The following is a 26,454-nucleotide window of genomic DNA, read 5'->3' as shown; positions in this document are numbered from 1 at the left end:
TTTTTTTTTTTTTTTTTTTTTTTTTTTTTTTTTTGAGACAGAGTTTCGCTCTTGTTACCCAGGCTGGAGTGCAATGGCACGACCTCGGCTCACCGCAACCTCCGCCTCCTGGGTTCAGGCAATTCTCCTGTCTCAGCCTCCCGAGTAGCTCGGATTACAGGCACGCGCCACCATGCCCAGCTAATTTTTTGTAGTTTTAGTAGAGACGGGGTTTCACCATGTTGACCAGGATGGTCTCGATCTCTTGACCTCGTGATCCACCCGCCTCGGCCTCCCAAAGTGCTGGGATTACAGGCTTGAGCCACCGCGCCCGGCCCTATTTTCTGTAATTTTTAAAAGCACTAGTCTGAAATGGTTTCAGGAAATAAACTGCCCCAGGTGATTGTGATGCAGGGCTATGTTGGAAAGCTACCAGATGTCCGTCAGGAAGATGATTTGCTGCCCCTCCCTCTGAGGTTCCCTTTATTTACCCAGAGGAGGGCATATTAGTGTGTGTGTGTGTGTGTGTTTGTCAAGAGGTTCTAGAGACCCTCCTAGGAGCTGCTGTTACTGTGGTGAGGGGTATCTCACAGTTGCTTACGTGGGTGGCTTCCAGTTGGGGACTGTATGTGAAGGAGTCAGATGATAGCCCTGCCTTTCCCCAGTGTCCAGATGGAACTCTTGAGACCATTCAGGTCCCACCACACGAGTGATGTGCAGCTCATGTTGCTGGAGGGGTGTTTTGTTACTCCTAGAAGCTTGACTTTACAGTGGGAGATTTGTTCTGTGTTTATTTTTTTTTTTGTTAAACCTATTCTATTTTTATTCAGTTCAGCAACTGTTTGTGTTTTGTGTGTGTGTGTGTGTGTGTGTGTGTGTGTGTGTGTGTGTGTGTGTGTGTTTTGAGACAGAGTCTTGCTCTGTTGCCCAGGCTGGTGTGCAGTGGCGTGACCTTGGCTCACTGCAACCTCTACCTCCCGGGTTCAAGTGATTCTCCTGCCTCAGCCTCCCAAGTAGCTGGGATTACAGGCGCCTGCCACTACACCCAGCTAATTTTTGTATTTTTAGTAGAGACGGGGTTTCACCATGTTGGCCAGGCTGGTCTCAGACTCCTGACCTCAAGTGATCCACCTGCCTTAGCCTCCCAAAGTCTTGGGATTACAGGCGTGAGCCACCGTTCTGGGCCAATTGTGTCTTAACTGATTGATTACCTAATCCCACTCATCTCTGGACGGCAGGCGAATATAGGTGTCTGTTGAACCCACCTATTTCAGGATTACACATCCTGCAAATTCTTGCTTTTCCAGATGATGGAGGCTACACATTAGGGCATAAGTAAGGTAGGGCCACCAGAGGAGATCTTTCTTTCTGGGCCAGAAGGCGAGTCTGCACTGTATCAGGTGAACGATTGTGTCTGGCCCCACACACCCCTGAGACGTACCCTCTGCCCTCGGTGCATGACATCTTCTCAGAGGCGTTTTGGACAATAAGTGGTAGTTTTTCCCTGTTGTAAGGGCATGAAAAGAGTATTTGTTGCACTTAGCAATGTCACGAGGACTTGTGAGTGAGCACATCCCTCTGCTGTGCCTCTGGTGTCCTGGTTTGGTCTGGAAGTCTCAATCACAGAAGCTCACTTCAGTTACATCTTAGCATTTCCTCGGCCCCCATCTAACCAGCCACTCTTACTTATGCCCATCCTAGAGTTCTGCCTTTTCCAGTTGTTCTCCTTTCCAGAAATTCAAACTTCCTTTTCAGCCCTTGTTGTGCCAGTCGGCCCTGAAGCAGGAGCTCTGTGCACACCCTGTCGGCCCTGCCACCGTGCAGGGCACAGCACCCCATGCTCAGAAGGGCCCCTGCTTGGCTTCATGCTCTGTTCTCACTGTCTTGAAATTTCTGATAATTCTTGTACAAAGGGCCCCACATTTTCATACTGCACTTGGGCCTGAAAATTCTGTAGCCAGTCCTGAGCCTAGGGATGGAGAAGGCAGCCCTTGGGTGTGCATTGGGCGCCAATCTCCTGGGCCCCTGGCCAAGCTGGCCTGCCCTCCCTGTCCGCTCCTTCAGTCCCCTTCTACCCAGACACTCGCTCAGCTTCAGTTAGCTAAAATATGACCTCTGACTCTTGGCTGATTGCCCGAATTGCTGTCACCCTGACCCAAACTCTCTGGTTTTTGCAAATGCAATCACTTCCATTTCTGCAACACGCCCCACCCCCAGCCCATCCCTCTGCAAGATTTACAGAGTAGCAGCTGCTGTCGTCCCTCTGCACACAGACAGCTGACTTGCCTGCTGATTGTGAACATCCCAGTAATCCAAGTGCTAATGGTATTTATTTAGTCCAGCCGGCTTAGCCCTGAACAAGGTTTATTCTCATTTATCGCATCGGAGATGAGCTACGTCCTTAATATCCTTCTGTTGACTTTGAGCACACCAGTGCCACTGATGTCACTTTGAGGCATGCCAGGCCCCCACCTGTTTAACTCACGCAGATCCCCAACTGACAGGACACCTACCTTCCATCCAGCAGAGCTGGCCCCTCTAGGGGTGGGCTGTAGCTCTGGTCTGGAATCCATAAGCTGGAGGAGGATGACGCTGGCATATGTGTGTGTGCTCCAGGCATCGGGGCTGAATAAAGCTGTGTTCTCCAGGATGTGGTCTGGCCTCTTCTGTAATTGTCTTTTGGCCACAGTGCATTGGCTGGCACTGGCATTTTGGCATTCATTAGCTATTCTGTCTTTAACATAGGTAGTCTTAGCTCTGCGGCACAGGTGATGGCTTGCCCAAGGTCGTCAGCCATTGTTCCTGAGATTCCCAGCAAGGGTCCTCCAGGCCCTGGCCCTTGCACATCCCTAGGCCTCACTCTGAACTATTATGTTAGTTACCACCCTCAGCCCCAGGCTGTGAGCATTTAGAGCCCAAGGCTGAGCTGCCTGCAGAGAGAAGGTCTGTTTCTGGGAGCAGATTCTGCCCTTGTGGGGAGATTGCTCAGGAAACCTTCAGCTCTGCTGGCCCTGCTGGATGGACTGAGAGGCAGCTGGAAGCACAGGCCTCGTCTTTCCCCTGTTCCTCTGCTGTGTTTCCCCAGCCCCTTGCCTTCCTTCACAGAGTGGCCTTTTAGGGAACTCCTGATGCTGCAGGAACCCTGGGATAGGGCCCAGAGTTCCCAGGGTTCCTTGGGCACCTCATTTAAGTCGATCACCTGAAGAGGCCAGGCAGGGCATGGGCCCACGGCTGCCAAGGCTGCGCACTGTCACAGCCCAGGTTTGGCCCATGGTCTGGCTGTACCCATGGACTTGGCTGTGGGTGAAAATGTGAATTTATTGCCTTATGAACCTGATTTCAGCAATTTACAAAAGGCCAGACTTACTCTTTTCTCTCCGATTTACTTCTCCCTTGTTGGAGCTCTGTTCTTTCCTAGGAGGTGGGAAGAGCCTGCCTGAGGGAGACGGAGAGCTCTCAGCCTGTCTGAGGGAGGCAGGGTGAGTGGGACCGGGCTGCTGCTGGCTTGGCGTGGGTGGCTCTTGGCCCACATCAGCCTACCTTGAAGAAGGGACTTCTCTTTGCCCTGGTCCCAGTGCAGAAAGTGGAAGGGCTCTGGTGGCCCAGCCCTGGGCAATTAACTGGGGCTGCAATGATGGGGTGCAGTGATGAGCTTTGTTCTGTCTTTGGAGGGCATTGTCTCTGCTGCTGTGAAGGCCCATGAGGGATGGGACTCCTCAGCAGTGTTCCCACAGGCTGATGCAGTGTCAGATGTCACAGCCCCACTTTGGGAGGCAGCATTTGATGTTTATGTGAATCTCTCAGTATGGTCGTCTTCTCTTCCTGGACCCTCCTTTCATGGGTGAACATTCCTTAGGCACATGATGACAGAGACAGCCCTAATTAGCTCGTGCTTTGATTAAGCAGCTGCCTGTCTCAAGTCGGGGGGCAGGGGAACAGCTCGGCTCCCAGGCCCCCCGAGCCAGTGCCTGCCTGCCTATCTGGAGAGGAGCTGTCAGCCTCCTTCCCCAGGGACTCTGGCCCATCTCCAGGCTGCTCTGCAGACACAAGGGTGGAGTTGCTGTGGGACAGGCTGGCACCCACCCTGTACTTCCTTTCTGGCTGAGAGGCTACAGAGTGACACATGCTACAAAGGAGCCTTTCCCTTTGGGAAACTGGCTCAGTGTGCTGGGTCTGCTCTGGACCTTGAAGCTGGCTCCTGGTTGGAAGAGAAGTGGGGAGCTATCTTCATTCCATTCAGCTGGCTTTGGGGGTGTGCCTGCTGTGTCGAGCCCTCTCCTGTGCGGTGGCACTTCTGTGTCAGCAGAAGACAAATCAGCTAGCTCCTTCTGATTTGTCTTTGTTTCCTTACACCCTAGCTCACTCTCGAGGACGCCATGAGTGACTCCTGGCCAGGAGCATTGGGAGTTAGGAGGAACAGGTGCTTTTGGGGTCTCCAGGAGCTTGTGGTCATGCTAAGGTCAGGCAGCCAGAGGCACTGGTGGCTTTGGTAGACTGCGACATCCTTTGCCAGTTATTTGGGTGGGTGTGACAGCCATCATCTGACTGCTGGCCTGTCCCTTTCACTTGCTGCTGGCCTCAGGCTTTTGTGTCCCCTCTCTTCTCTCTGGCCTCACAGTAGGCTGCTGCGAGAGGAGGCCTGACCTGCCCAAGGGCCTGACCATCTGGTCCCTGTGCTTGGCACTGGCTCCTTAATTGATCCTTAATGTGATCTTGAAAAGCAAGGAGCCTGCAAAAGGGTATCCTGCAAGGGATCCCAGCCATGTCCCCTGCCTGGCACCCTGCCCTGATGGGTGCCCCCACCAGGCTCCCCCATCCCTTCATCTGGGAGGTCTGAGCCTGAAATATTTTAATCACATCACTGTTTCTCTAGCCAAGAATGGGGAGAGGAGTTCCAGAGGCAGCTCAGGGTTTTGAGTACTTTGGTGTAGCTTATTTGTTGGTATGTTCAGGTGGTGTGCCCGGGTTTGTTTGTTCATTTGTTCATTCATTCACTCATTCATTCATTCATTTCCTACTGCCCAGGGACCTATGACGTGGCAGGCTCTGTGCTGAGTGCTGAGAATACAGAGACAGAGAAGCTGACAGTAGCTGCTGTTATAGAGCGGGAGCCCAGTGGGAGGCTTTGCGTTGTCCTGTTTTAGGATTTGCCTAGGTATTCAGAGGCTCCTGTCTCTTGCACTTTCTTCTTGCCCTCTCCCACAAGCATTTTCTATGTGCGGTCTGAGTACTGACCCAGGAGAGGAAAGGAATGGGGCCCTGGCCTTGGGGCGTCAGACCCAGAGAGGAACAGACCCATTAGTAATTGCTCCAGTGTGTGATGTGCTTGGGGTCACGAAGAAGGAACATCCGGCACTGGCTTCCTATGGGAGGACGGGAGGACGCTGAAGGAGTGCCTTTGGCATCGAGCTGTCTGTCGTTAAAGCAGTAGAAGTGATTCACCTTCCTAGCCGGCTCCAGTCCCTTGGCTGCTGGGGAGTGGGGGCTGGCATGGGAGTCTTTAGCCCTGTCATCTGTGCATGGGCCGCTGTTCCCACATGGGTCTGTGCCAGATGGTCTTTGTTTCCCAGGCTGAGTTCGACTTGCCCGGAGTGGGATCCTCCATTGTTCCCGTTTCTGCCCTGGGATGGCTGGCGTGGGCTCAGTTCCCTTACCACCTGATCCCTGGGCTGGGCAGGGTGCTCACTCTTTCCTATGCTTCTTCCCCAGCAACCCCAAAGTCCAGGTGGAGGCCATCGAAGGGGGAGCCCTACAGAAGCTGCTGGTAATCCTGGCCACGGAGCAGCCACTCACAGCAAAGAAGAAGGTGTGTTTCCATGCCCTTCCTCCTGCCCGGCCCCCAGAACACCTGTGGGCCTGAAAGGAAAGGGTCCCTGTTCAGGCTATGCTTGTCACCTTGGGGGCCTGAGCATCATCTGCTAGGTAGCATAGGGGAGAGGTCACACTCAACTAAAGCAGGTGACAGTGTGCTGAGGTGTCTAGAGGCCTGGGGGCAGCTCCCGTGGTACGGCCTTGGGCCCTACTCCTGGCCTCCCACCCTGGGCCTCTGTTTACCTGTCATTTACCCACTTGATAATGTTGAAGGTGCCTGAGTCCCTCCTGGCCTCACAGTCCTGGGTTCTGGGGTGTAGCTGTACCTGAGGTGTTGGGTGGGGCCGGGAGGAATGAGCACTAGGTTGGGGCACCTCTGGCTGCCTTCCCTGGGCCTCGGGGCAGGTACCACTTGTTTGGCCTCTCAGCTGCCCCTCGATCTCTGCCCCCAGGTCCTGTTTGCGCTGTGCTCCCTGCTGCGCCACTTCCCCTATGCCCAGCGGCAGTTCCTGAAGCTGGGAGGGCTGCAGGTCCTGAGGAGCCTGGTGCAGGAGAAGGGCACAGAGGTGCTGGCCGTGCGTGTGATCACGCTGCTCTACGACCTGGTCACGGAGAAGGTGAGTGCCCAGGCCCGCCTGGTCTCCTCTCGTTTGCTTTGTGTGTGCTTCCAGATGGATGGACAGACGGATGGAAGAGAGTGGGGACACCAGGGAGGATGTCCTGTGGATGTGGTGGCTAAGCCAGAACCTGAGGGCTGATGAGGAGAGGGAGGTGGCCCTGCTGGCCATGGTCATGGCCAAGTGTGCAGGCAGACGGCTCAGCATGAGGCGAGCCTGGGAGCAGGCGGGACCAGGCCTCCACGGGACAAAAGGCTGAGGGATGGGGCAGCTGTCTCCAGCCAGTGCAGGAGCCCAGAGCTCCTCCAAATGGTGCTGACTCTGCAGATTGTAGAATCCTGGAGGTGCCTCCTCTCTTCTGGGGGCTGCTCCGGGCAGGGCCTCAAAGCAACTGCCCTTGAGAGTCCCAGGGACCCAGTCTCTTACCACCTCGGAGGAGATTTGGTGCCCAGCCCTCTCTGCAAGCTTGAGAAGTGTCTTAATTAAGGTGGAGAGAGGAAAACCAGCCAGGCCTGGATTCTTAATTCAGCTGCTGCAGCGAGCATTGGCAGGGCTTTCTCAGTCGCCTCTCTCAGGCTGCACGCTCCCCAGAGCAGCCGCATGCCGACTAGTGGAGCAGGGCTGCGCAGCCGCTGGAACTGCTGCCGAATGGTGGAGGCTGGGCCCTTACCCTGCTCTGCACATACCTCCCGCAGGCCTTCTCTCCCTGGCAGAGGGCCAGGATGGCTGTGGCTGCCTTGCTCTGTCCGTCACTGTCTCTTCCCAGCTCTCTGCCACTCTCTGCCTGTCTTACCTCTCGCTCTGTTTCTCTGTCTCCTCTTGTAGAAGCTGCAGAAATCCAGTTTCTTAGAACAGCAGGCAGCCATGTGGTGCTCAGATCCAGTTAATAAGGCCTGGGCACAGTTCACATTCTGGGAGTGGGCCAGTGGACTTGGAGAAGAACATGTAGGCTGGCTGGGCATTTCCCACGGGAAACTGGTCTGTGTTCTCTGGTGTCTTGGGTGTGTGTCTCTGTTGCCCCCAGCCCTGGCATCCTGGGCACTATGGCACTGACCCATGGCTAGCACACTACCACCAAGCAGGCTCACCAAGGCTGCCCCAAGGCAACCGGCTCCAAGAGGCTGCCCCTGGAACCTTTGGGGTGTTGATGTGACTGGGGAGGGAAGGATCGGCATCTCTGTACAAACAGCACAGAAACGGCCCTCTTCTTTCAGGGAAGACAGTGGATGAGTTTCAGCCAGAGAGATTTAGGACAGACTGTACTCTGGTTGAGGCAGTCAGGGCTTCTCTGTTCTTGCGATTCCTGTTTTTCTTTCTTTTTTTTGGAGTGGAGACAGGGTCTTTCTCTGTCACACAGGCTGGAGTACAGTGGCACGATCCTGGCTCACTGCAACCTCCACCTCCCGGACTCAAGTGATCCTCCCACCTCAGCCCCACAAGTAGCTGGGATTACAGGCCCATGCCACCATGCCTGGCTAATTTTGTTTGTTTTTTGTACACAGGGTCTCACTATGTTGCTCAGGCTGGTCTTGAACTCCTAGGCTCAAGCGATCCTGCCTCAGCCTCTCAAAGTATTGGAATTATAGGTCTGTGCTGCTAAGTCCAGCCTCTTGCAGCTCTTAGAAAAGAATGAAGACCTAGCCCAACTAGGGTTGGGTCCAGAGCTGCCTGACAGTGGAGGGATTTGAGCGGTCCACCATGACGGACTGACACCGTGCGGCTCCAGGGGATTGCTGTAGCATGTCGTCATGACAGCTGGGGAATGTGGAATTCCCATGGGTAGTGACACTCCTCTCAGGGCTGGGGTCTGCCAGGCCCCCGGCTATCCTCATATGTGCCTTGGCCTGTGACCGGGCCTCTCCTGAGAGACCTGGCCCTGACATCTGGGCTTCTGCAGTGGTGAGATGTCTACGTGGGGTTTGGATTCCATGGCCTCTGGTGCATCCGAGGAGCTGAAGGGCTGTAGAGGGACCCTGCCCAACTGTGCTGTCTGCTGTGCTGGGTGCTGGGTGCTGGGGAAATAGTCCGCAGTCCCTGTGGTCTCGGGCTTTCGGGCAGATGTTTGTCAGAGAATTCCCTGGAGTGTGTGCCGTAGTCAGTCTGCTGCTGCTTTAATAGAATACCCCAGACTGTATCATGTATAAAGAAAAGGCAGTTTTTGGCTCATGACTTGGGAGGCTGGGAAGTCCACGATTGGGTGGGTGCATCTGGCGGGGGCCTTGGTGCCCCACTGTAACATTGTGGAAGGTGAGGGGGCAAGAGCACGTGTGGAAAAAAGCACGCTGGGCCAGGCTTGCTTTCTAGAATAACAACTGCTCTCCGATAAGGAACCCACTGCCCCCCTGACCTGGGCACCTCCTCTCCACACTGCTGCCTTGGGAATTAAGCTTCCAGCACTTTAACTTTTAGGGAACACATTCAAACCACAGCAGCATGTAAGGAGAGGAGACCAGTCAGGAGAGGCCGGTCAGTGGTGCTGAGGTGTGCAGGGAGCTATGGAGTGAGTGCGGGGGAGCATCTGGGAGTGGGAGCTGCGCCTCCAGAGGCCCCGGGGGAGAGTTAGAGTGACGGGAATGGGTGTAAGTGGGTCCAGGCCGTGCGCAGCAGGGGCGGAGCCTGCAGAGCCTCACAGTCCCGGGGAAGGGATTGATTTCATCTTTATCACCTGCAGTGCCAGGCTGTGAGGGTTTGGGGGCTGGAGGAGAGGGTGGGAGTGAGAGGCAGTGGACCTCAGCACACGGGGGTTGGGGTGGTGAAGGCGGAGCTGACGGGATTGGGATGTGTTTTGGGGGTGAAGCTGGCAGGACTCAGGGGTGGAGTAGGAAAGGACCACTGGGTCCCTCTCAGCCTTTCCTGTCCCAGGATGCAGGACCCCACACCCTCCAGCCCTACAGTTTCCTGCTGCCACAGGAGGCACCAGGTGTCCCCTGCGGCCCTGTCTTCTCCTGGGCATCCCTCTTGCCTGGCTCGTCTTCCCCTTGCTTCACTCTCCCCTGGGGTGAGGGCAAGCGTCGCTTCTTCCTCTGTACAGGCACGCTTCGTACAGCTGCACGGGCGATCTCTGCCCGCTCCTGACCCTCAACCTCTGACCTTCGGGTAACCACCTGCCTGTCAGGTTTCAAGTGTTGCCTTTCCCACTGCTGGCAGCCTGGCAGGATTGGCTCCCACCGTGTTCTGCTGATGGAACTGGGCTTCTGCACTTTCCAGGCAGGCTGAGTGTGCAACTCCCAGCCCAGACTTGCTTTAGCTCCCCAGGCCAGCAGCATAAAGGCCACCTCCTTGGAGGGGCACCCAGGGCTCTGTGTGTTCTGGGCCCCATCCTGGCCCTCAGGCCCCATGCCTGTCCACCAGAACAACCTGACATTCTTCAAACACAAGGCGGCACAGGCCTGCGGTGGCCCCCCATGTGTGGATGGCCCTCTCCCCCATCCACTTGGGTGACTCCCATCACCCTGAAGACTCGGGACCACATCAGTCTCCTCTGTGCTTCAGCCTCTAGCAGCAGCAGTCCGTCCTCAGAGGACTTGTGGCGGTAGTGATGGTGGTGATGGTAGAGATGGCGATGCTGGCGTGGCTAATGTTTGTGGAGGGACATGCGTAGTGGTACTGGATACGCAAGCTCCCGTTGGTGGAGCGTGCATGGTGTGCTGGACAGCAGCTGCACGTTCATCATTCCATGGCATCCTCCCAACATGCACGGGGGCTCTGGTTTCTCCACTTAGGAGGTGATGGTGTTGGGTCTCAGGGTCACTGCATGCCAGCCATGGTCATTCAGCCATGGAGCAGGAATTTAAAGCCAGCTTGTCTGCCCCGATGCTGCACTGGGAGATTAAACATATCATGCTCTTCGGGAATTATTCAGTAAATTTGTATTCTCCTGTTAGACACTAAGTTTCTTGAGGGCAAGACTCTGTCCCCATCTTGGTTTCTCCAGTACCTGGCACTGCACAGGTGTTTTTTTGGTGGATGGATGAATGGATAGAGTTAGACTTGGGGATGGAGGAAGACGTGGCCCTCAGGGGTCAGCCTTGTGCCTTCGTGTCTGAAGGGCAGAGCTGGCCAGGTGTGAGCTAACTGCTCCCATGTGTTCTCTCCCCACCCCCACCCGACCTGGCATGCGGCTGTGGTGGATGGCAGATGTTCGCCGAGGAAGAGGCCGAGCTGACCCAGGAGACACCCCCAGAGAAGCTGCAGCAGTATCGCCAGGTGCATCTCCTGCCAGGCCTGCGAGAACAGGGCTGGTGCGAGATCACAGCCCATCTCCTGGCACTGCCTGAGCACGATGCCCGTGAAAAGGTGCTACAGACGCTGGGTGTCCTCCTGGCCACCTGCCAGGATCGCTACCGTCAGGACCCCGAGCTCAGCAGGACTCTGGCCAGCCTGCAGGCTGAGTACCAGGCGCTGGCCAGTCTGGAGCTGCAGGAAGGTGAGGATGAAGGCTACTTCCGGGAGCTGCTGGGCTCTGTGGACAGCTTGCTGAAGGAGCTGAGATGAGGCCCACACCACGACTGGACTGGGATGCTGCTAGTGAGGCTGAGGGATGCCAGCATGGGTGGGCTCCTCAGGCAGGAAGACATCTTGGCAGTGCTGGCTTGGCCATTAAATGGAAACCTGAAGGCCATCCTCTGTCTGCTGTGTATCTGTGTAGACCGGGCACAACCCTGTGCCCGGGGGGTCAGGTGAGTGGGTGGGTGATAGGCCCTGGTGATGTGCAGGGCTCAGCCCAGGGCATCCAGGAACAGGCTCCAGGGCAGGGGCCTGGGCCTGGGAGTTCCAAGCCTCTGCTGCTTACCATGTAGCAGCTCTGTGACCTTGAGAAGTCACTTAATTGCTCTGAGCTTGTTTCCTCATCTGTTAAAGGGAGTGCCACTAAAGGAGAAACATCACGTGAGACGCCACCCTAGTGCTGGCACCCAGCTGTGAGGAAAGGCAGGGAATCATCTCACTGCCCCTCTACCGGTGCCCATGTAACAGCTTAGAGGCCACTGACCTGACGGGAGCCCGAGGCCTCTCCATACGCAGGGGTATTGTGGTGGCCCAGGCAGCTGATGGCCTTGGCGGCTCCTGGAGCAATGGATGCTGAGTAGGGTGCTGGGTGGTGCTGGACTCTGGAGGCTCAGGGGCTGGGCTTTACTCTAGGAGAAAGCTGGCAGTGGGAGCCCTGATCTGCCCAGCCCACCTGACAGGGCAGAGGTGCCTCTCTGTGGCCTTGCCCTGCTCCTGTGTCCAAGCAGAAGCTGGGCCAAGCCCAAGGAGGAGGCCTCAGAGGTGGGAGCAGCCATGCCTGGTGAGTCCCGGTCCCCACCCAGGCTGGCAGAGTGCCAGGCAGAGCTGGCTGCAGGTTGCCATGGCAACCTGGGCTCTGAGCTTTTCGGATTTGAGTTCTGGTGCGTTTGTTTCTTGGCTTTCCCAGTGCACCAGAGGCTTGCTCCTATGGGCCCAGGCAGCCGCTCCAGCCTCCAGGTAGTAAAGTCGGGAGGGCCAGTCTGGGGCAGGACTCTCTCCTCTCCCTGGCTCTAGGCCTTGCTTGTAGAAATCTCAGTTTTACTGAGCTGAGAGCAAACTGACGCCCAGAAAACCATAGGGTCAGTGGGTGGCCTTCCCTGCAGTCCCTTTGCTTGGCCACCTGGCTCTTCTCAGCCCACCTCCTGCTCGCCTCCTGCCACAACACGACACCAGGAAGCTCAGAGAGGAGCTGTGGCCTGCACGGGGCCCCTCCCAGTGGGGCAGGCAGGAAGCAGGAGCCCAGGCTGACGTGAGAGTAACAGCTTCCCCAGGGCAGGAAGCCTCAGGGCTTGGGCAGAGTGGGGGTCAGGCTCACAGTCTGCCAGCTGTTGGGTACCTGCTGCTTCACAGCCTCGCAGGAGCCTTCGAAGTAGATTTTACACATGAGGAAATTGTGGCTTAGAGAGGCTAAGTGATCTGCTTGTGGGGGCAGAGGTGGGCTCGTGGGGCAGAGGTGGGCTCGTGGTGCTGATGGTGCTGTGGGAGGCTTGAGTGGCGCCTAGAATAGGACAATGTTGAATTGACAGGCAGCGGAGGGAGGACCAGGAGAGATAGCCAGGCACGTGTGGCCACAACAGGGCAAGGTTCAGACAGGAGGTGCCAGTGCCTGGCTCAGGCCAAGGTCAGAGGATGCTTTAGAGGTAGTGTCGCAGGCTCCGGGGTGGATTTGAGAACAGGGCAGGGCAAGGTGTGATGGGGAGTGGGGCTGCCCCAGCAGAGGCTGGAACAGAGGAGGACTTGGGCCGGGTTGGGGATGAATCTGTTCTGGGCTTTCAGCATTCAGAGGCGAGTGCCAAGCCTGGGCCGTGGGAACAGAGGACAGGTGAGAGTGTGGGGCGTGGCAGGGAGGCCAAGCCAGGCGCTGGGCTTTGTCAGGACCAGGCTGGCCCTTGAGGCCTCTGTGACCACCAGGGTCTGGCCTAGGGTGTGGAAACAGTTCCCATGGGAGGAGTGCCACTAGTAGGGGCCTAGCTGCCGTCCCCAGTGTCCCCTCTGCTCCCAGCTGTGATGCCCTCAGCAGCGATTCTGTAAAGCATAGGGAGGCTTTGGGCCAGGTGCTCTTTAGGGATTTCTGGGACCGAGGACTGGGAACCCGGGGCTGAAGGGAGGGGGCTGGACCAGTGCCAGGCTGCTGAGCCTGAGGCCAGGGAGGTGGGACCACGTGCACTCTGCCCCCCCCCCCACACACAGAGCATCGGGGATGAGAGTTGGGGCCACAGTCTCTTTCCTTCTTGGCCTCATCCAGGTTCGTCCCAGACTGTTAAGCAGATGCTCTGGAGAGAGGGCAGTGGGGTGGCTCTGGGGAGAAGGATCTGGGCTTGGGCTGCTTGTGGGGGTTCTAGCTCCACCTCCTGATTCATCACTGCCTGTTGTCTGCAGGTCACGAAGGAACCCCTTCTCTGTCTTCCCTTTGGGTGCCATCCTGGGAACTGTGGTCGAGGAGTGTGACTGGGGCTCGAAGTGTGGCAGGGAATGGCGATGGGGGAGGCATGGCTTCCTCCTGTGGGACTGGAGCCTGCTTTTCTCTCCTCTCTGTCTTGGGATGGGCTGAGGGCTGTGCGGGCTGACACCCACAGGTCCTGGGTGATTACTGGGTCCCTGCTCCTGGGCTGGTCTGACCTAGGCCCTAGTGCAGGAGGATGGCAGGGAGGGTGGTGGGCCTAGGTCCTTACCCTTCCCTTGGCAGCTGTGGTTTTATGAGTTTACTTGTTTTTGCTTCATTCACAGTGTGGCTGTTGAGCGGTCGTGTGTTGGAGCTGAGAAGGCTGCTAAGGTGGCTGAGGCCACCGAACGCCTCCCAGAGCTGGTGATGGCCAGGCTGAGCCCTGCAGGCCGTGGGAGTAGCAGTCAGGAAAGGCAGGGCGAGGGCCCCAGCCTCGGGAAGATGCAGGAAGGCCAGAGAGGGGCAGTGTTGCCGGACGAAGTGGTGGGCTGAGGGGTTGAGTGGCCCAAGGTGGAGCTGTGTGGGTCAGGGGACAGGAGGGGTCCCCTTCGTGGGGTCCTCCGGCAGCTTGTCAGCCCTGTACAGGGCTGTGCCCTCATCCTAGCAGAGCGGAAGTAGGGGAAGCATTGAGGTGGTCTCTGGGCTGCTGCTCTTTCATTCATTTGTTCAGCAAATCTGGTTGGGTTCTAGGAGCCAGGCACTGCTCTAGGGCAGTAAGTGTGAGGACTGGAGGGAAAAGGGCTCCATCATGGCAAATACGCAGGCACCAGGGGAGGGCCAGGCTGGGAAGACCGAGCCCAGTGAGGAGGAAAGAGGGGCGGGGGCTGCTGTTTCCCCTCAGTGGCGGGGAAGGCCTCTGAGGAGGAGCCAGACACAGGAGCATGAGCCACGGGGGTGCTTTGTAGACAAGGGATAGCAGAGGCAGAGATCCTGCAGGAACAGGCCGAAACGCTTCAGGAAGGGCCACGAGCGCCAGGCCTAGAGCTGGCAGAACCCATGGGAGGGGGGAGTTGGCAAGGGAGAGGGCTGCCTGGGGAGGCTGTGGAAGGGACCTGAGTTTTTTCTTTGAGGTGGGGCTGTTAAGAGTTGTGTGCAAAGGAGAGACCTGATGTAAACCCCCTTTTTTTTTTTTTTTTTTTTTTTTTTTTGAGGCAGTCTCATTTTGTCACCCAGGTTAGAATGCAATAGTGTGACCACAGCTCACTGCAGCCTCGACCTCCTAGGCTCAAGTGATCCTCCCACCTCAGCTTCCAAAGTAGCTGGGACCACAGATGCGCGTCGCCACGCCTGGCTAATTTTTAAAATTTTTTGTTGAGGTCTCCCTGTGTTTTCCAGGCTTGTCTTGAGCTCCTGGGCTCAAGTGATCCCGCTGCCTCAGCCTCCCAAAGTGCTGGGATTACAGGTGTGAGCCCTTGTGCCCAGCCTCACCTTTTCTTACTGTTTCAGTGAGAATAGAAGACACGGGGGCTAGGAGGGGGCAGGGAGCCCAGGGCAGCATCCAGGGGGCGGGGAGACAAGGATGTGGGCAGGGTGAAGACAGGACTGTGGGAAGTGTGCGGACTCCAGATGGCACTGAGGCCAAGCTCAGGGGCTCCGTTGCCGGGGTGCGGGGTGTAGGGAGGAGTCCAGGAGGCAGCTTCACGTGGCACCAGAGTGGGAGGCTCCGAGAGTAGGGGAGCGAAGGGGCTCTGCAGTGGACCCCATTTGTTTACGTTTATATTGAGCCATCAGCAGAACATTCAAGTGGGGGTGCTGCCTGGCAGCAGCGGACAGCCTGGAGCTGAGGGAGAGGCTGGTGGGGACTGACTGGGCCTGGGAACCTCACACAAGGGAGCCGAGGGGTTCGGGGTGTGGTGGCTGGTTGTTAAACACAGCCATTATTAAAATTAAATGATGCAAGCATACAATTAAGTAACACCAAGAAAGCAAAGGTAATTTTTAAAAACTAGTAAAAGAAGAGCAAATTAAAACAAAAGGAAGCAGAAGAAAAGGAAATAATAAAGAATGGAAACCAATAAAATTGAAGACAGTAAAACTAGAGAAAAATCAATGAAATTAAAAGATGGTCCTTTGAAAAAGAGAAGACACAAACCAGCAGCCTCATGGGTGAAAAGTGGGTGTCACTGTAGGCTCAAAGGATGATGAGGAGTGAGTATTATGAACAACTCTAAATAAATACATTGTAAAATCAATTTGACAACTTAGAAGAAATCATGGACCAATTCCTTGAGAAACTCGGCCTCCACCTATGCTAACAAATTACCATGAGCTTGGTGCCTTAAATCATCCCCAGTCAATTTTCTTACAGTTCTGTAGGTTAGAAGTCTGCCCGGTTCTCACAGGGCAAAAATCCGGGTGTTGCAGGGCTGTACTCCTTTCTGGGTGAGGTCCATCCCTTGCCTTCCCAGCTGCGAGAGGCTACCTGTACTCCTTGGCACCTAGGCCTTCCTCTGTCTTCAAAGACAAAAAAGCAAGTTAAGATCTTCTCATATTGCACCATTCTGACCTCCTCTTCTGCCTCTATCTTCCACTTTTAAGGACCCTGTGATTACACTGGGCCCACCCGGAAGATCCAGGATAATCTTCCCATCTTAAAATCAGCCAGTTAGCAACCTCAGTGCCATCTGCAACCTGGATTTGCTTTCTGCCATGTTACATAACACATGCGCAGGCCCAGGAATTAGGGTATGGGCATCTCGGAGAGCCATCTTTTGCCTAATGCAAGCTATTAAAGCCCATTCAAGAATAGATAACCTGTGTAGCCCTAAACCTACTAAAGAAATTGTTTAAAACCTTTCCAGAAAGAAAAACTCCAGACCCATATGGTTTCACTAGCAAATTCTACCAACTAATACCAATTGTATGCAATCTCCTCCAAAAAATAGAATAAAACATTTCCAAACTTATTTCATGAGGTCAGCATTGCCCAGACACCAATACTAGACAAAGATATTTCACGAAAAATACCCTACAGGCCAATATACCTTGTAATCAACAAGATTAGGGAAGTAATGGTGATGGAAATCCTGGAGGCTGTGGTAAAGACTTTAGATTTTTCTAAAGTCTCTACAAAAATCCTCAACAAAATACTGGCAAATTGAATGTGACAATATATAAAAGGATAATATAACCAAATGAAGTTTACCCTGGGAATGCAAGGCTAGTTCAATCAGTTCAACATATGAACAGACTAAAGAAGAAAAGGTGACACCATCATCTCAACAGATAGAGACAAATATTAAGTACCCATAATCAAAACTCTCAGCAAATTGGAACAGAAGGGAATTTCCTTAACCTCATGAACAGAAACCACATAAAAACCTACATCTAACATCAAACTTAAGGGTGAAAGCCTGAATTCCTTCCCCCTTAGACTGGAAAATAGGCAGAATGCCTACTCTCCTGACTCCTTTTCAACATTGTACTGCAAGTTCTGGGCTGTGCCTTGAGACAAGAAAATGAGATATAAAGCATACAGATTGGAAAAGAAGAAATAGAATTGTCCCTATTCACAGATGATTATCAATGAGAAAATCCCATGACATCTCTAAAAAAAAATCTCGAAGGAGAGTCTGTGCCGACAAGATGGCAGACAGGGAGTTGAACGTGGACAGCCTCATCACCCGGCTGCTGAAGATATTGAAACCGTCTGAAAAGAACGCTAACTACCAGTATGGTGGACTGAATTCAGCACGTCCTGTCACTCCACCTCGAACAGCTAATCCACCAAAGAAAAGGTGAAGAAAGGAATTCTGTAAAGAAACCATCAGATTTGTTAAGGACATACTTCATAATATGTAAGTGTGCACTGTAAAACCATCCAGCCATTTGACACCCTTTATGATGTCACACCTTTAACTTAAGGAGACAGGTAAAGGATCTTAAATTTTTTTCTAATAGAAAGATGTGCTACACTGTATTGTAATAAGTATACTCTGTTATAGTCAACAAAGTTAAATCCAAATTCAAAATTATCCGCTAAAGTTACATCTTCACGTTATCACAATTTTTAAAGTTGAAAGGCATCCCAGTTAAACTAGATGTGATAGTTAAACCAGATGAAAGCATGATGATCCATCTGTGTAATGTGGTTTTAGTGTTGCTTGGTTGGTTAATTATTTTGAGCTTGTTTGTTTGTTTGCTTTTTTCACTAGAATAATGGCAAATATTTCTAATTTTTTTTTGTAAACATTTTTAAAAGTGAAATATGGGAAGAGCTTTAAAGACATTCACCAACTATTCCTTTCCCTTGCTTATCTACTTAGAATACCTGTTTAATCTTACTAAGAAAACTTATGCCTCATTACATTAAAAAGGAATTTTAGAGATTGATTGTTTTTTAAAAAAAAATACACTATCCAGTCCAGTGATTTTAATCATACAGTTTGACAGGGCAAACTTTACAGCTGATAGTGAGTATTTTGCTTTATACTGAAATTGCCACTGATTTGGATTTGTGCACTCTAATTTTTAACTTATTGATGCTCTATTGTGCAGTAGCATTTCATTTAACTTTAAGATAAGGCTCATATAGTATTACCCAACTAGTTGGTAATGTGATTATGTGGTACCTTGGCGTTAGGTTTTAATTCGCACGACACGTTTTGGCATGCTTAACTTCCTGGTAACACCTTCACCTACATTGGTTTTGTTTTTTTGAGTTTTTGTTACTGTTGTTGTTGTTTGTTTTTAGATCCACAGTACATGAGAATCCTTTTTTGACAAGCCTTGGAAAGCTGACACTCTTTTTTCTCCCTCTATACGAAGGATGTATTTAAATAAGAATGCTGGTCAGTGGGACATTTTGTCAACTATGGGTACTGGGTGCTTAACTGTCTAATATTGCTATGTGAATGTTGTATACGATTGTAAGGCTTTTGTCACTGAAGATTTTTATTCTGATTTTTCATAATCAAAGGTCATATGATATTGTACAGACATGCTTTGTAGTGAACTATAGTAGCAATGATTTCTGTACCTGATCAAGAGTTTATTGCAGCCTTTCTTTTCCTATTCTCTTTTTAAGGGTTAGTATTAACAAATGGCAACGAGTAGAAAAGTTAACATAAAGATCTTAGAAGGAGAGAACTTACAGGACACAGATTTGTGATTCTTTGGCTGTGACACTATTGGATGTGTTTCTAAAAGCTTTTATTGAGCATTGTCAAATTTGTAAGCTGCATAGGGATGGACATCATATCTATAAGGCCCTTCTATACGTGCTACCATAGATGTGACATTTTTGACTTTAATATCGTCTTTGAAAATGTCAAATTGAGAAACCTGTTAAGTTACATTTTATGAATTGGCGCATTGTATTACTTACTGCAAGAGATACTTCATTTTCAGCACAGTGCAAAAGTTCTTTAAAATGCATATGTCTTTTTTTCTAATTCCATTTTGTTTTAAAACACATTTTAAATGTAGTTTTCTCATTTAGTAAAAGTTGTCTAATTGAAAAAAAAATCTCACAGAGCTAGCTAATGACTTTAGCAAAGTCATAGGATACAAGGTCAGTGTACAAAAATCAACTGAAAAAATGAAATATGTACAGGATTTTATGCTGAAAATTATGAAATCCTGATGAAATAAATCACAGATGGTCTAAATAAGTGAATTGTACTGAGTTCATGAGTTGGAAGACTCAACATTGCTAATGATGTTGGTTCCCACAAAACTGATCTCTAGATTCAATGCAATCCCAGTAGTCTCATTTGAAAATTTATATGCAAATACAAAGGAACTAGAATAGCTAAAACAGTTTTGATAAAGAAGAACGAGGGTTGGGCGTGGTGGCTCACGCCTATAATCCCAGCACTTTGGGAGGCCGAGGCAGACAGATCACCTGAGAACCGGACTTCAAGACCAGTCTGGCCAACATGGTGAAACCCCGTCTCTACTAAAAACACAAAAATTAGCCAGGCGTGGTGGTGCACACCTGTAATCCCAGCTACTCAGGAGGCTGAGGCAGGAGAATTCCTTGAACCTGGGAGGTTGCCGGGAGCTGAGATTGTGCCATTGCACTCCAGCCCGGGCAACAAGCAAAACTCCAACTCAAAAAAAAAAAAAAAAAAAAAAGGACAAAGTTGGAGGACTGACACTCGCTGATTTTAAGATACAAAGCTGTAAGAACACAGTGTGACATTGGCCAGACCCACACAGATAGTTAATTGATTTTTGACAAACATGCAAAAGCAATTCAGTGGAGAAAAGGTAGCCTTTTCAATAAATGGTGCTGCAGTTGTTGGACAGCCTCTTTTTTTTTTTTTTTTTTTTTTTTTTTGAGAGTCTTGCTCTGCCATCCAGGCTGGAGTACAGCGGTGCGATCTCGGCTCACTGCAACCTCTGTCCCCCAGGCTCAAGTAATCCTCCTGCCTCAGCCTCCCAAATAGCAGGGACTACAGGCATCGAATCTTTTTGCCTAATTTTTTGTTGGGTTGACTGTTTTCTTAAGAATTTTGAGAGTTCTGTTCATTTTCTGGATACAAGTCATTTGTCAGATGTGTGATTTACAAATATGCTTTCCCTGTTTGTAACTTGTCTTTTTATTCTCATAACAGTTTCTTTCACAGAGGTTTTTACTTTAATGAAGTCCAATTTATCAATTTTTTAATTTTATGAATGGTGACTTTGGTGTTATCTCTAAGAACTCTGCCTAACTCCAAAGTCACAATCATTTCTGTCTTCTTCTAAGAGTTTTATAATTTTACATTTAGGTTTCTGATTGATCTTGAGTTAAATTTTGTTTAAGATGTGAGGTACCATAAATAGGTCAAGGCTCATTTTTAAAAATATGGCTGTCCAGGCTGTGTGCCGTGGCTCATGCCTATAATCCTAACACTTTGGGAGGCTGAGATGGGTGGACCACCTGAGGTCAGGAACTCCAGACCAGCCTGGCCAACATGGAAAAACCCTGTCTCTACTAAACATAAAAAAAAATTAGCCAGGCCTGGTGCTAATATAGCCAGTAGGTATAGTCCCAGCTACTTGGGAAGCTGAGGCAGGAGAATCACTTGAACCCGGGAGGCAGAGGTTGCAGTGAGCAGAGATTGCGCCACTGCACTCCTCCAGCCTGGGCAACAGAGCGAGACTCCGTCTCAAAAAAAAAAGATAAGCAAATGTCAGTGTTCATGTGAAAACCTGTGTGTCAATGTTTATATCAGCTTTATTTGTAAAAATATAAAAAACTGGAAACAACTCAAATGTCTCTTATCTGGGGGGATGCACCCTTACACGGAACATGACGCAGAACTGGCTGGAAGGAGCCAGCCAGTGAGGCACACAGCAATCTGCATGCATTCTGAAGCCGTGCTTATTGAAAGGCACCTCGCCATATGCAGCCAGACCCAAAAGGCCGCATACTGTATTATTCCACTTATGTACATTCTAGAAAAGGCAAAATGATAGGGAAGAGTGTTGCCAGGACTTAGGATTGGGGAATGTTTTGATGGTACTGGGATAGCGCCAGGGAATCCTTGGGGAGGGGTTATGGAACTGTTCTGTCTTCCTCGTGTTGGTGGTTACAGGGCGGCGTTTGTCAAAACTCATGGAATTACACACCAGAAAGAGTGGATTTTACTGCGTGTAAATTTTCACCTAAGTTGTAATCCTAATGACATTTTACCGCAGTGAGTCCTCGTGTCTGTGTGGTAGAAGGCTGCTTCTCTGCCCAACTCTGCGTTTAGCACTGCCAGCCTGCGGCTTGAAATCTGATGTGGTGGGAGCATTTAACCATGGAAATTGGGAAACACGACAGATGAAAGCTGAATTTGTTTTGTTGATTGTCAAGACTTAAAGTGATGAAGAAAATGTTAATAATGCCAATTAAATGTAAATGTGTGTTATCCATAGCAGTTACATCATCAGCACAAAAAAAAGGAAGAAATTGTCTTAAAGTATTTAACAACTATTATCTGACTCGGCAAAGAAGCCTCTCACTGACAGGGACAGTCCAACATAAGTTTTTTTTGTTTCACTTTCATTTACTCCTTAAGGTAAACACAACTATCAAGCAGCATTCCTGTTGGAACTAGTCTCGTTTGTTCAGTTACAACCCCAGGTTGGCCACGGATGCAAGAGTCTCGCAAAAGTCAATGAAAGCCTTCTGTGGGAATCAACTGGCTGGCTGGATTCCCAGTTAAGAGTCCTGTGTGACTTTCTTTTGTGCACGGTGGTGTGCTGCAATTCCTTTACAGCGGTCCGGTGTTTTCCAAATGCACAGATGTGCATGTGTTTGCATCCTCCCCAGCCCAGCCCTGGAGAGCCGGTGGCTCAAAATTGACCGGCAAGCCTCTGCTGGGCATCACTGGACATGGAGAGGAGGACCCAAGTGGGAGCCCTGGAGCCACCTCAGTGTCAGGGACCACGAGGAGGAACTGGTAAAGGAGATAAGGGACACGCGCTGGTGAAGGGCAGGGAACCGTAGGACTCTGGAGAAGCTGTGACCGGGGAGGGAGTGGCCATCGGCATCACTGTTACTCAGAGGGCCCAGGAGGGATGGCCCAAAGCTGGGGCCCTTGAGGAAGTGCGTCTCAAAGCTGAAGCCATTTGCCAGGCCACTTGCCGCCATGTGGCCTCACCTCCTCAAGTCACTTTAGCTGTGCAGCCGGAGGTGCAGCAACAGGACTGACACCTCTTCGGTTGCACAGACGAAATGGGGTAACTGACGAGGGTAAAGGCTGGATGTAGGCTCTGAGCGCCCAGCACATGGCAGCTCCTTCTCTCTGGCTTTATGGAGAGGTGGCCTTGTCCTGGGAGGAGGGTAGAACAGGCTGGAGCTGGAAGCTGTGAGGATGAAGGCCGAGAGTGAACTGTGTGGCCTGTGAAGGTGTGGTATGGGTGGGGGGAGGACACAGGAACCCCTGCAGGGTGCTGAGGGGCAGGGACCAGGGCAGAGCCATCCTGGGAGAGGCATGGGTACTGCCAGCTGCAGGAGAGCTGGGGCTGTGGGCTCACTGAGTGCAGGAGTAGGGAGCAGGTCTGAGGGGTCAGGCTGGGGAGGCACACTGGGGTGGAGGGATCTGGGAATCGGCTTTGGTCCTTGGCTCTAATCCCCCAGGTCTCATCTAAAGAGGTGTCAACAAGACTGCTGAGAGCAGGGGTCCATCCTGAATGAGAAGTGCCAGGATGCAGAGGGGAGGTGGTCCCCTTTGCAGATGGCAGAGCGGCAGCACTGAGCACACTGGAGGCTGCAGGAAGACCCTGCAGGCCCCACATGCACAGGCAGGTCCTCTCCTGCTTGGTCCCGCTCTGTCACCGTCTGTGAGGTGAGAGGGTCAGGATTTCAGGGCAGGACCTCTGAGCCTCAGCCTTAGCTCTCCAGGACCCTGGCGCCTCCTCATTTGCCAGCTTTTTGCCCTCCAACACCTCTTGATGGGTTGGTTTAAATCAATAATGGTCCGCATTGTTCAACTACTTTCTGTTAAGCACGTGCCAGGCCCTTTGCTGCTGATGAGGATAAGCAGAGCCAACACTGGCTGTTCCCCAAAGGTCAGTCTGGTGAGGGCTGGTGCTGGAGTGCTGCAAGCCTTGGCAGAGGGTGGAGCGGCCCAGGGAGCAAGGGATGGTGTGGGCTGCTTTCCCACTGTGGCTCAAGGGAAGACTTTAAGCGATACATAAATGGACTTTTTTTTTAAAGAGAGGAAGTTTTCCCATGTTGCCCAGGCAGGTCCTGAACTTCTGGGCTCAAGCCATCCTCCCACCTTGGCCTTCCCAAGCGCTGGGACTAAGGCATGAGTCACCGCACTTGGCCTGTCAGAGTCCTTTTTGATAAGGAGATTTGAGACTGGAAGGAAACGCTAAAGCCTGCACAGGGGTCCCGGGGGAAGTGAATTTCAGGACAGGAACCACAGGTATGAAGGCCGAGGCAGGATGTGCTTGGCATATTCAAGAACTTCAGGGACAGAAGCAGGATGGCAGAGGATGGTGAGAGAAGAGGCCAGGGCAGGCAAGTGGCCTTTAGGACTTCGACTTTTACTGAGGGACATGGAAGCCACTGGAAGGTCTGAGCTCGGAATGACCTGAGCTGACCCCTTACAGGGACTACTTGGCTGTGGGGGACACTGGCAGGGATGCTGGCTATGGCCACCCACCTCCAGGTACTGGCAGCCTCATCATCTCCTGCCACGTTGGACCACCCTTGATTTAGCCACAAAGAGACATGACAGGGAATCACTCTCCATGTCAGGTTTTAAGGGAACACTGTGGCTTCCATCTATCTGGCTGTAGCTCGCAGATCGCTGCTCTGGGGAAGCCAGCTACCACGCTGAGAGCTACTCTGTGGGACAGGCCATGTGGCGTGGAACCGAGGCCTTCTGCCTTAGCCATGCGAGTGAGCCTGGAAGAAAATCTTCACCAAGTCCAGCCTTCAGAGACGTCAGCCTTAGGTGGCATCTTGGCCACAACTTCATCAGACCCCGAGTCAGAACCATCCAGCTGAGCTGCTCGCAGATTCCTGACCTTCAGGAGTCGTGTGAGGTCACTTTAGCTGCAACTTGCTACACAGCAGTAACTAACAGCATGATGGCTTAGGCCAGACGGTAAGTTAAACTGTACATACGTTTTAAAGACCAGAACTTTGATTTCTCATCACTAGAAGTCCATTGTGCTACAGAACCGCCTCAAAATTTTGGTTTTTAGGCATTCGGCGAGAGGAAGGAGGGGACTGGCAGTAGCTGTGGGGAAAACAGTAGGGAGGGTGTGGGGGTGGGCGTTGGCGAGTATAGAGGGCAAACGCAGTTTGGACAGGTCAAGTCTGAGAGATTCATTAGACATCCAAGCAGAGCATAGTGTAGCAGTCAGTTATAAAAGCCAGGCTCTGGGGTGAAGTTGGCATTTGGATGTCTTCACAGCCGGGAGTCTGGCTGAGCTCGGGAGGGAGGGGACAGACACAACCTCAGACCCAGGAAAGGAGACGGAGCCCCCAGTAAGAAAGGCAGAACCTGAGCGGGGCTCTCAGAAGCCGAGTGAACAGTGTTTAGTAGTCCTCCTCCCTGGGTCACTTGCATGGTGAGGTCTCAAAAGAGCCAGTGTGGCTGGCAGCGTGGAAGGCAGTCACCTTGATGAGGGGGGGTGGAGGGAGCAATGGCAGAGGGGATGGAAGTGAGGAAAGAGATAAACTAACAACAGCAACCTTTAGGGAACCTTTCTTAGGATGGGGATGCCAGATGGGAAGGATCATCAGGTTAAGGAGGTTTTTATCTCGAATGCCACTATTGTCATAGCCTGGTGTGTGCTGACAGGAAGGACGCAGAAGAGGGGATATCTATAATGAAGACATTGAGGTTGTGACTTGAACCTTGAAGAAGAATGGACATATGAATTCCCAAGGTGGAGGTGCAGGGTGGGGCATTCAATAGGGCAGGGGCATGGCCCACCCCGACGGGCTGGCACAAGCCATGCAGCCTAGAGCCACAGTCACAGTCTCCCTCCCTGGGCAACACCATCCTGGGAGACGGGGACACTGGGAGGGCCCAGAGCACCACAGATGCTGTGGGCAAATCCATGGCTTGAAGGCAGAGAAGACAACTTTAGCCTCTCAGATGTCATGGTTTCATAGTGGACTTTATTTGGAAAAGTTAGTGTAAAAAACATTCAAATTCATAAAATTTAAATAAGATAGATAGTAAATTATGCCTTGTAGTTAAAGTAATCACTATAGTAATCACAAATAAGGTAAAGTCTAAATTATCGCCTAAGCAAACACTATTTTGTCAGGCTTTTCTGCTGCAAGCCCAAGGCGGCAAACATTCCAATTATTAGAACTGAGCCGATGATGAATTTGCATTTGAAGCTGGAAGAAAGGGGAGAAAGGTGTGTTCTGATTATGGCATCACGACCTCTAGCCTGCAAAAAAGCAACTTTATTAATGTTCTGCAGCAGCATACATTAGTAATTAGTAATTGTAACCATGCATTAAAATTCTCATTTCATGTCATAAAGAGAGTAATCAGTTTTCTTCATGATACATTATGTTTTACTGAGTTCATCCCTCTAAAGACCTTTCTGAGAAGATTCCTTCTCCACGGACTGCTTCCTAAGATGCCCAGGTTGCTTACCGAAGGTCATCTTTGGTCATTTAAAAGCAGTCAAGCTGTCGGGACTGCACCCTCTTAACTGAGGTTGAGCCAAATTCCCTTCTCAAACCCCAATACTGCCACTAAGAGAATGGGCATCTGGGCTTGGTCAGAGCATTACTAACAACTTCATGTGCGATTCTCTTTGGTTATGGAATTTTTACTTCTTTTATTTAAGCGATAAAAAAATATAGCTAAATGCATTCTAAAAGCATTTTTAATCAACTTAAACACTAGTACGTCCTTGGAAAATTCACCACCTGGACTGGTTCACAGTCTGCCCGTTTCCCTGTGGAATCTAACATCAGTGTTGTATTTATCAAATTCATGTGAGTGATGAACAGTGATTGATCTTCAGGAGCCCCCAGGGGTGGGGGCCACTGGCCTGGGCAGACCTAGATGCTGTCCATGGCTTTGAACTCGCTGAGGGCCTGCACCGGGTTCACGTGCTTCTTCTGAGATGCCCGTTTAATCTTGGTCTGTGTCTCATCCTGTTTCTCTCTCTTCACCAAGGGCTTTTTCTCTGGTGCCTTCATCTTCCATGACACAGCAGGAAGGTTGAGGGAAGCCATACCCTGCGACTTTTGGTATTTGGTAGAGGCGACATAAGACGCCTTCACGGTCTGGACCACAGCATTCATCAAGTTCTTGGCTGCCTGGATCAGGGACATGGCGCTGTCCACCTACGAGACAGATGCGTGGTGAGGAGCACAGGCCTGACCTCCAGCCCATGGACACAGGTGGGTCGTGCCTGAAGGGGAGCCCCCCTCCTCAGCAAGACCAGGACCTGGGCAGGTCACAGAGAACTACACCCTCAATGGCTGCTCTTGTCTAAATGGCCTGGAAGCGCCTGCCCTTGGACCCGTAAGACGTTTACGGTGAATGTCCCTGTCTAGGGAATGGTGCTCCAGTTGGTTGACCCCAAGCAGATGATTCAATGGGATTAAAAGAAGCCATGGGGGCTTGGTGGACCCCAGTACACTCAGCAAACTACTTCTTTCCCCTGCCCTAGGTGAGAAAGGCG

General features: G+C 51.7%; 2 protein-coding genes and 1 long non-coding RNA gene across 6 annotated transcripts in view; 2 read left to right on the top strand and 1 right to left on the bottom strand.

Moving 5' to 3' along the window:
- SIL1 (SIL1 nucleotide exchange factor) overlaps nt 1-11,030 on the top strand; it is a 230,843-nt gene extending 219,813 nt beyond the window's left edge. Inside the window, exons 8-10 of the mRNA XM_032250522.1 lie at nt 5,689-5,785; nt 6,243-6,407; nt 10,545-11,030. Of these exons, the coding sequence (XP_032106413.1) occupies nt 5,689-5,785; nt 6,243-6,407; nt 10,545-10,901 (619 nt within the window). The 3' untranslated portion in view covers nt 10,902-11,030. The remainder of the gene's footprint in view (nt 1-5,688; nt 5,786-6,242; nt 6,408-10,544) is intronic.
- A 5,175-nt stretch (nt 11,031-16,205) lies between these two features.
- LOC116531640 lies at nt 16,206-21,473 on the top strand. The gene is made up of 3 exons (XR_004260501.1): nt 16,206-16,216; nt 16,366-16,370; nt 21,162-21,473. It is a non-coding gene; the product is annotated as an uncharacterized LOC116531640 (long non-coding RNA).
- A 3,429-nt stretch (nt 21,474-24,902) lies between these two features.
- Nucleotides 24,903-26,454, bottom strand: part of CTNNA1 (catenin alpha 1) — a 174,056-nt gene continuing 172,504 nt past the window's right edge. For 2 of the 4 annotated variants that reach the window (XM_032250515.1, XM_032250516.1), the window contains one exon: nt 24,903-26,113. In XM_032250515.1, the coding sequence (XP_032106406.1) occupies nt 25,826-26,113 (288 nt within the window). In that variant the 3' untranslated portion in view covers nt 24,903-25,825. The remainder of the gene's footprint in view (nt 26,114-26,454) is intronic. The other 2 variants (XM_032250518.1, XM_032250519.1) reach the window with 1 other exon arrangement.

Source organism: Sapajus apella, unplaced genomic scaffold, assembly GCF_009761245.1.
Source record: "Sapajus apella isolate SASKATOON/1434 unplaced genomic scaffold, GSC_monkey_1.0 scaffold71, whole genome shotgun sequence".
Classification (NCBI taxonomy): Eukaryota; Metazoa; Chordata; class Mammalia; order Primates; family Cebidae; genus Sapajus; species Sapajus apella.
The sequence above is the reverse complement of the archived record's forward strand: the minus strand, read 5'-3'. Positions and strand labels throughout refer to the sequence as shown.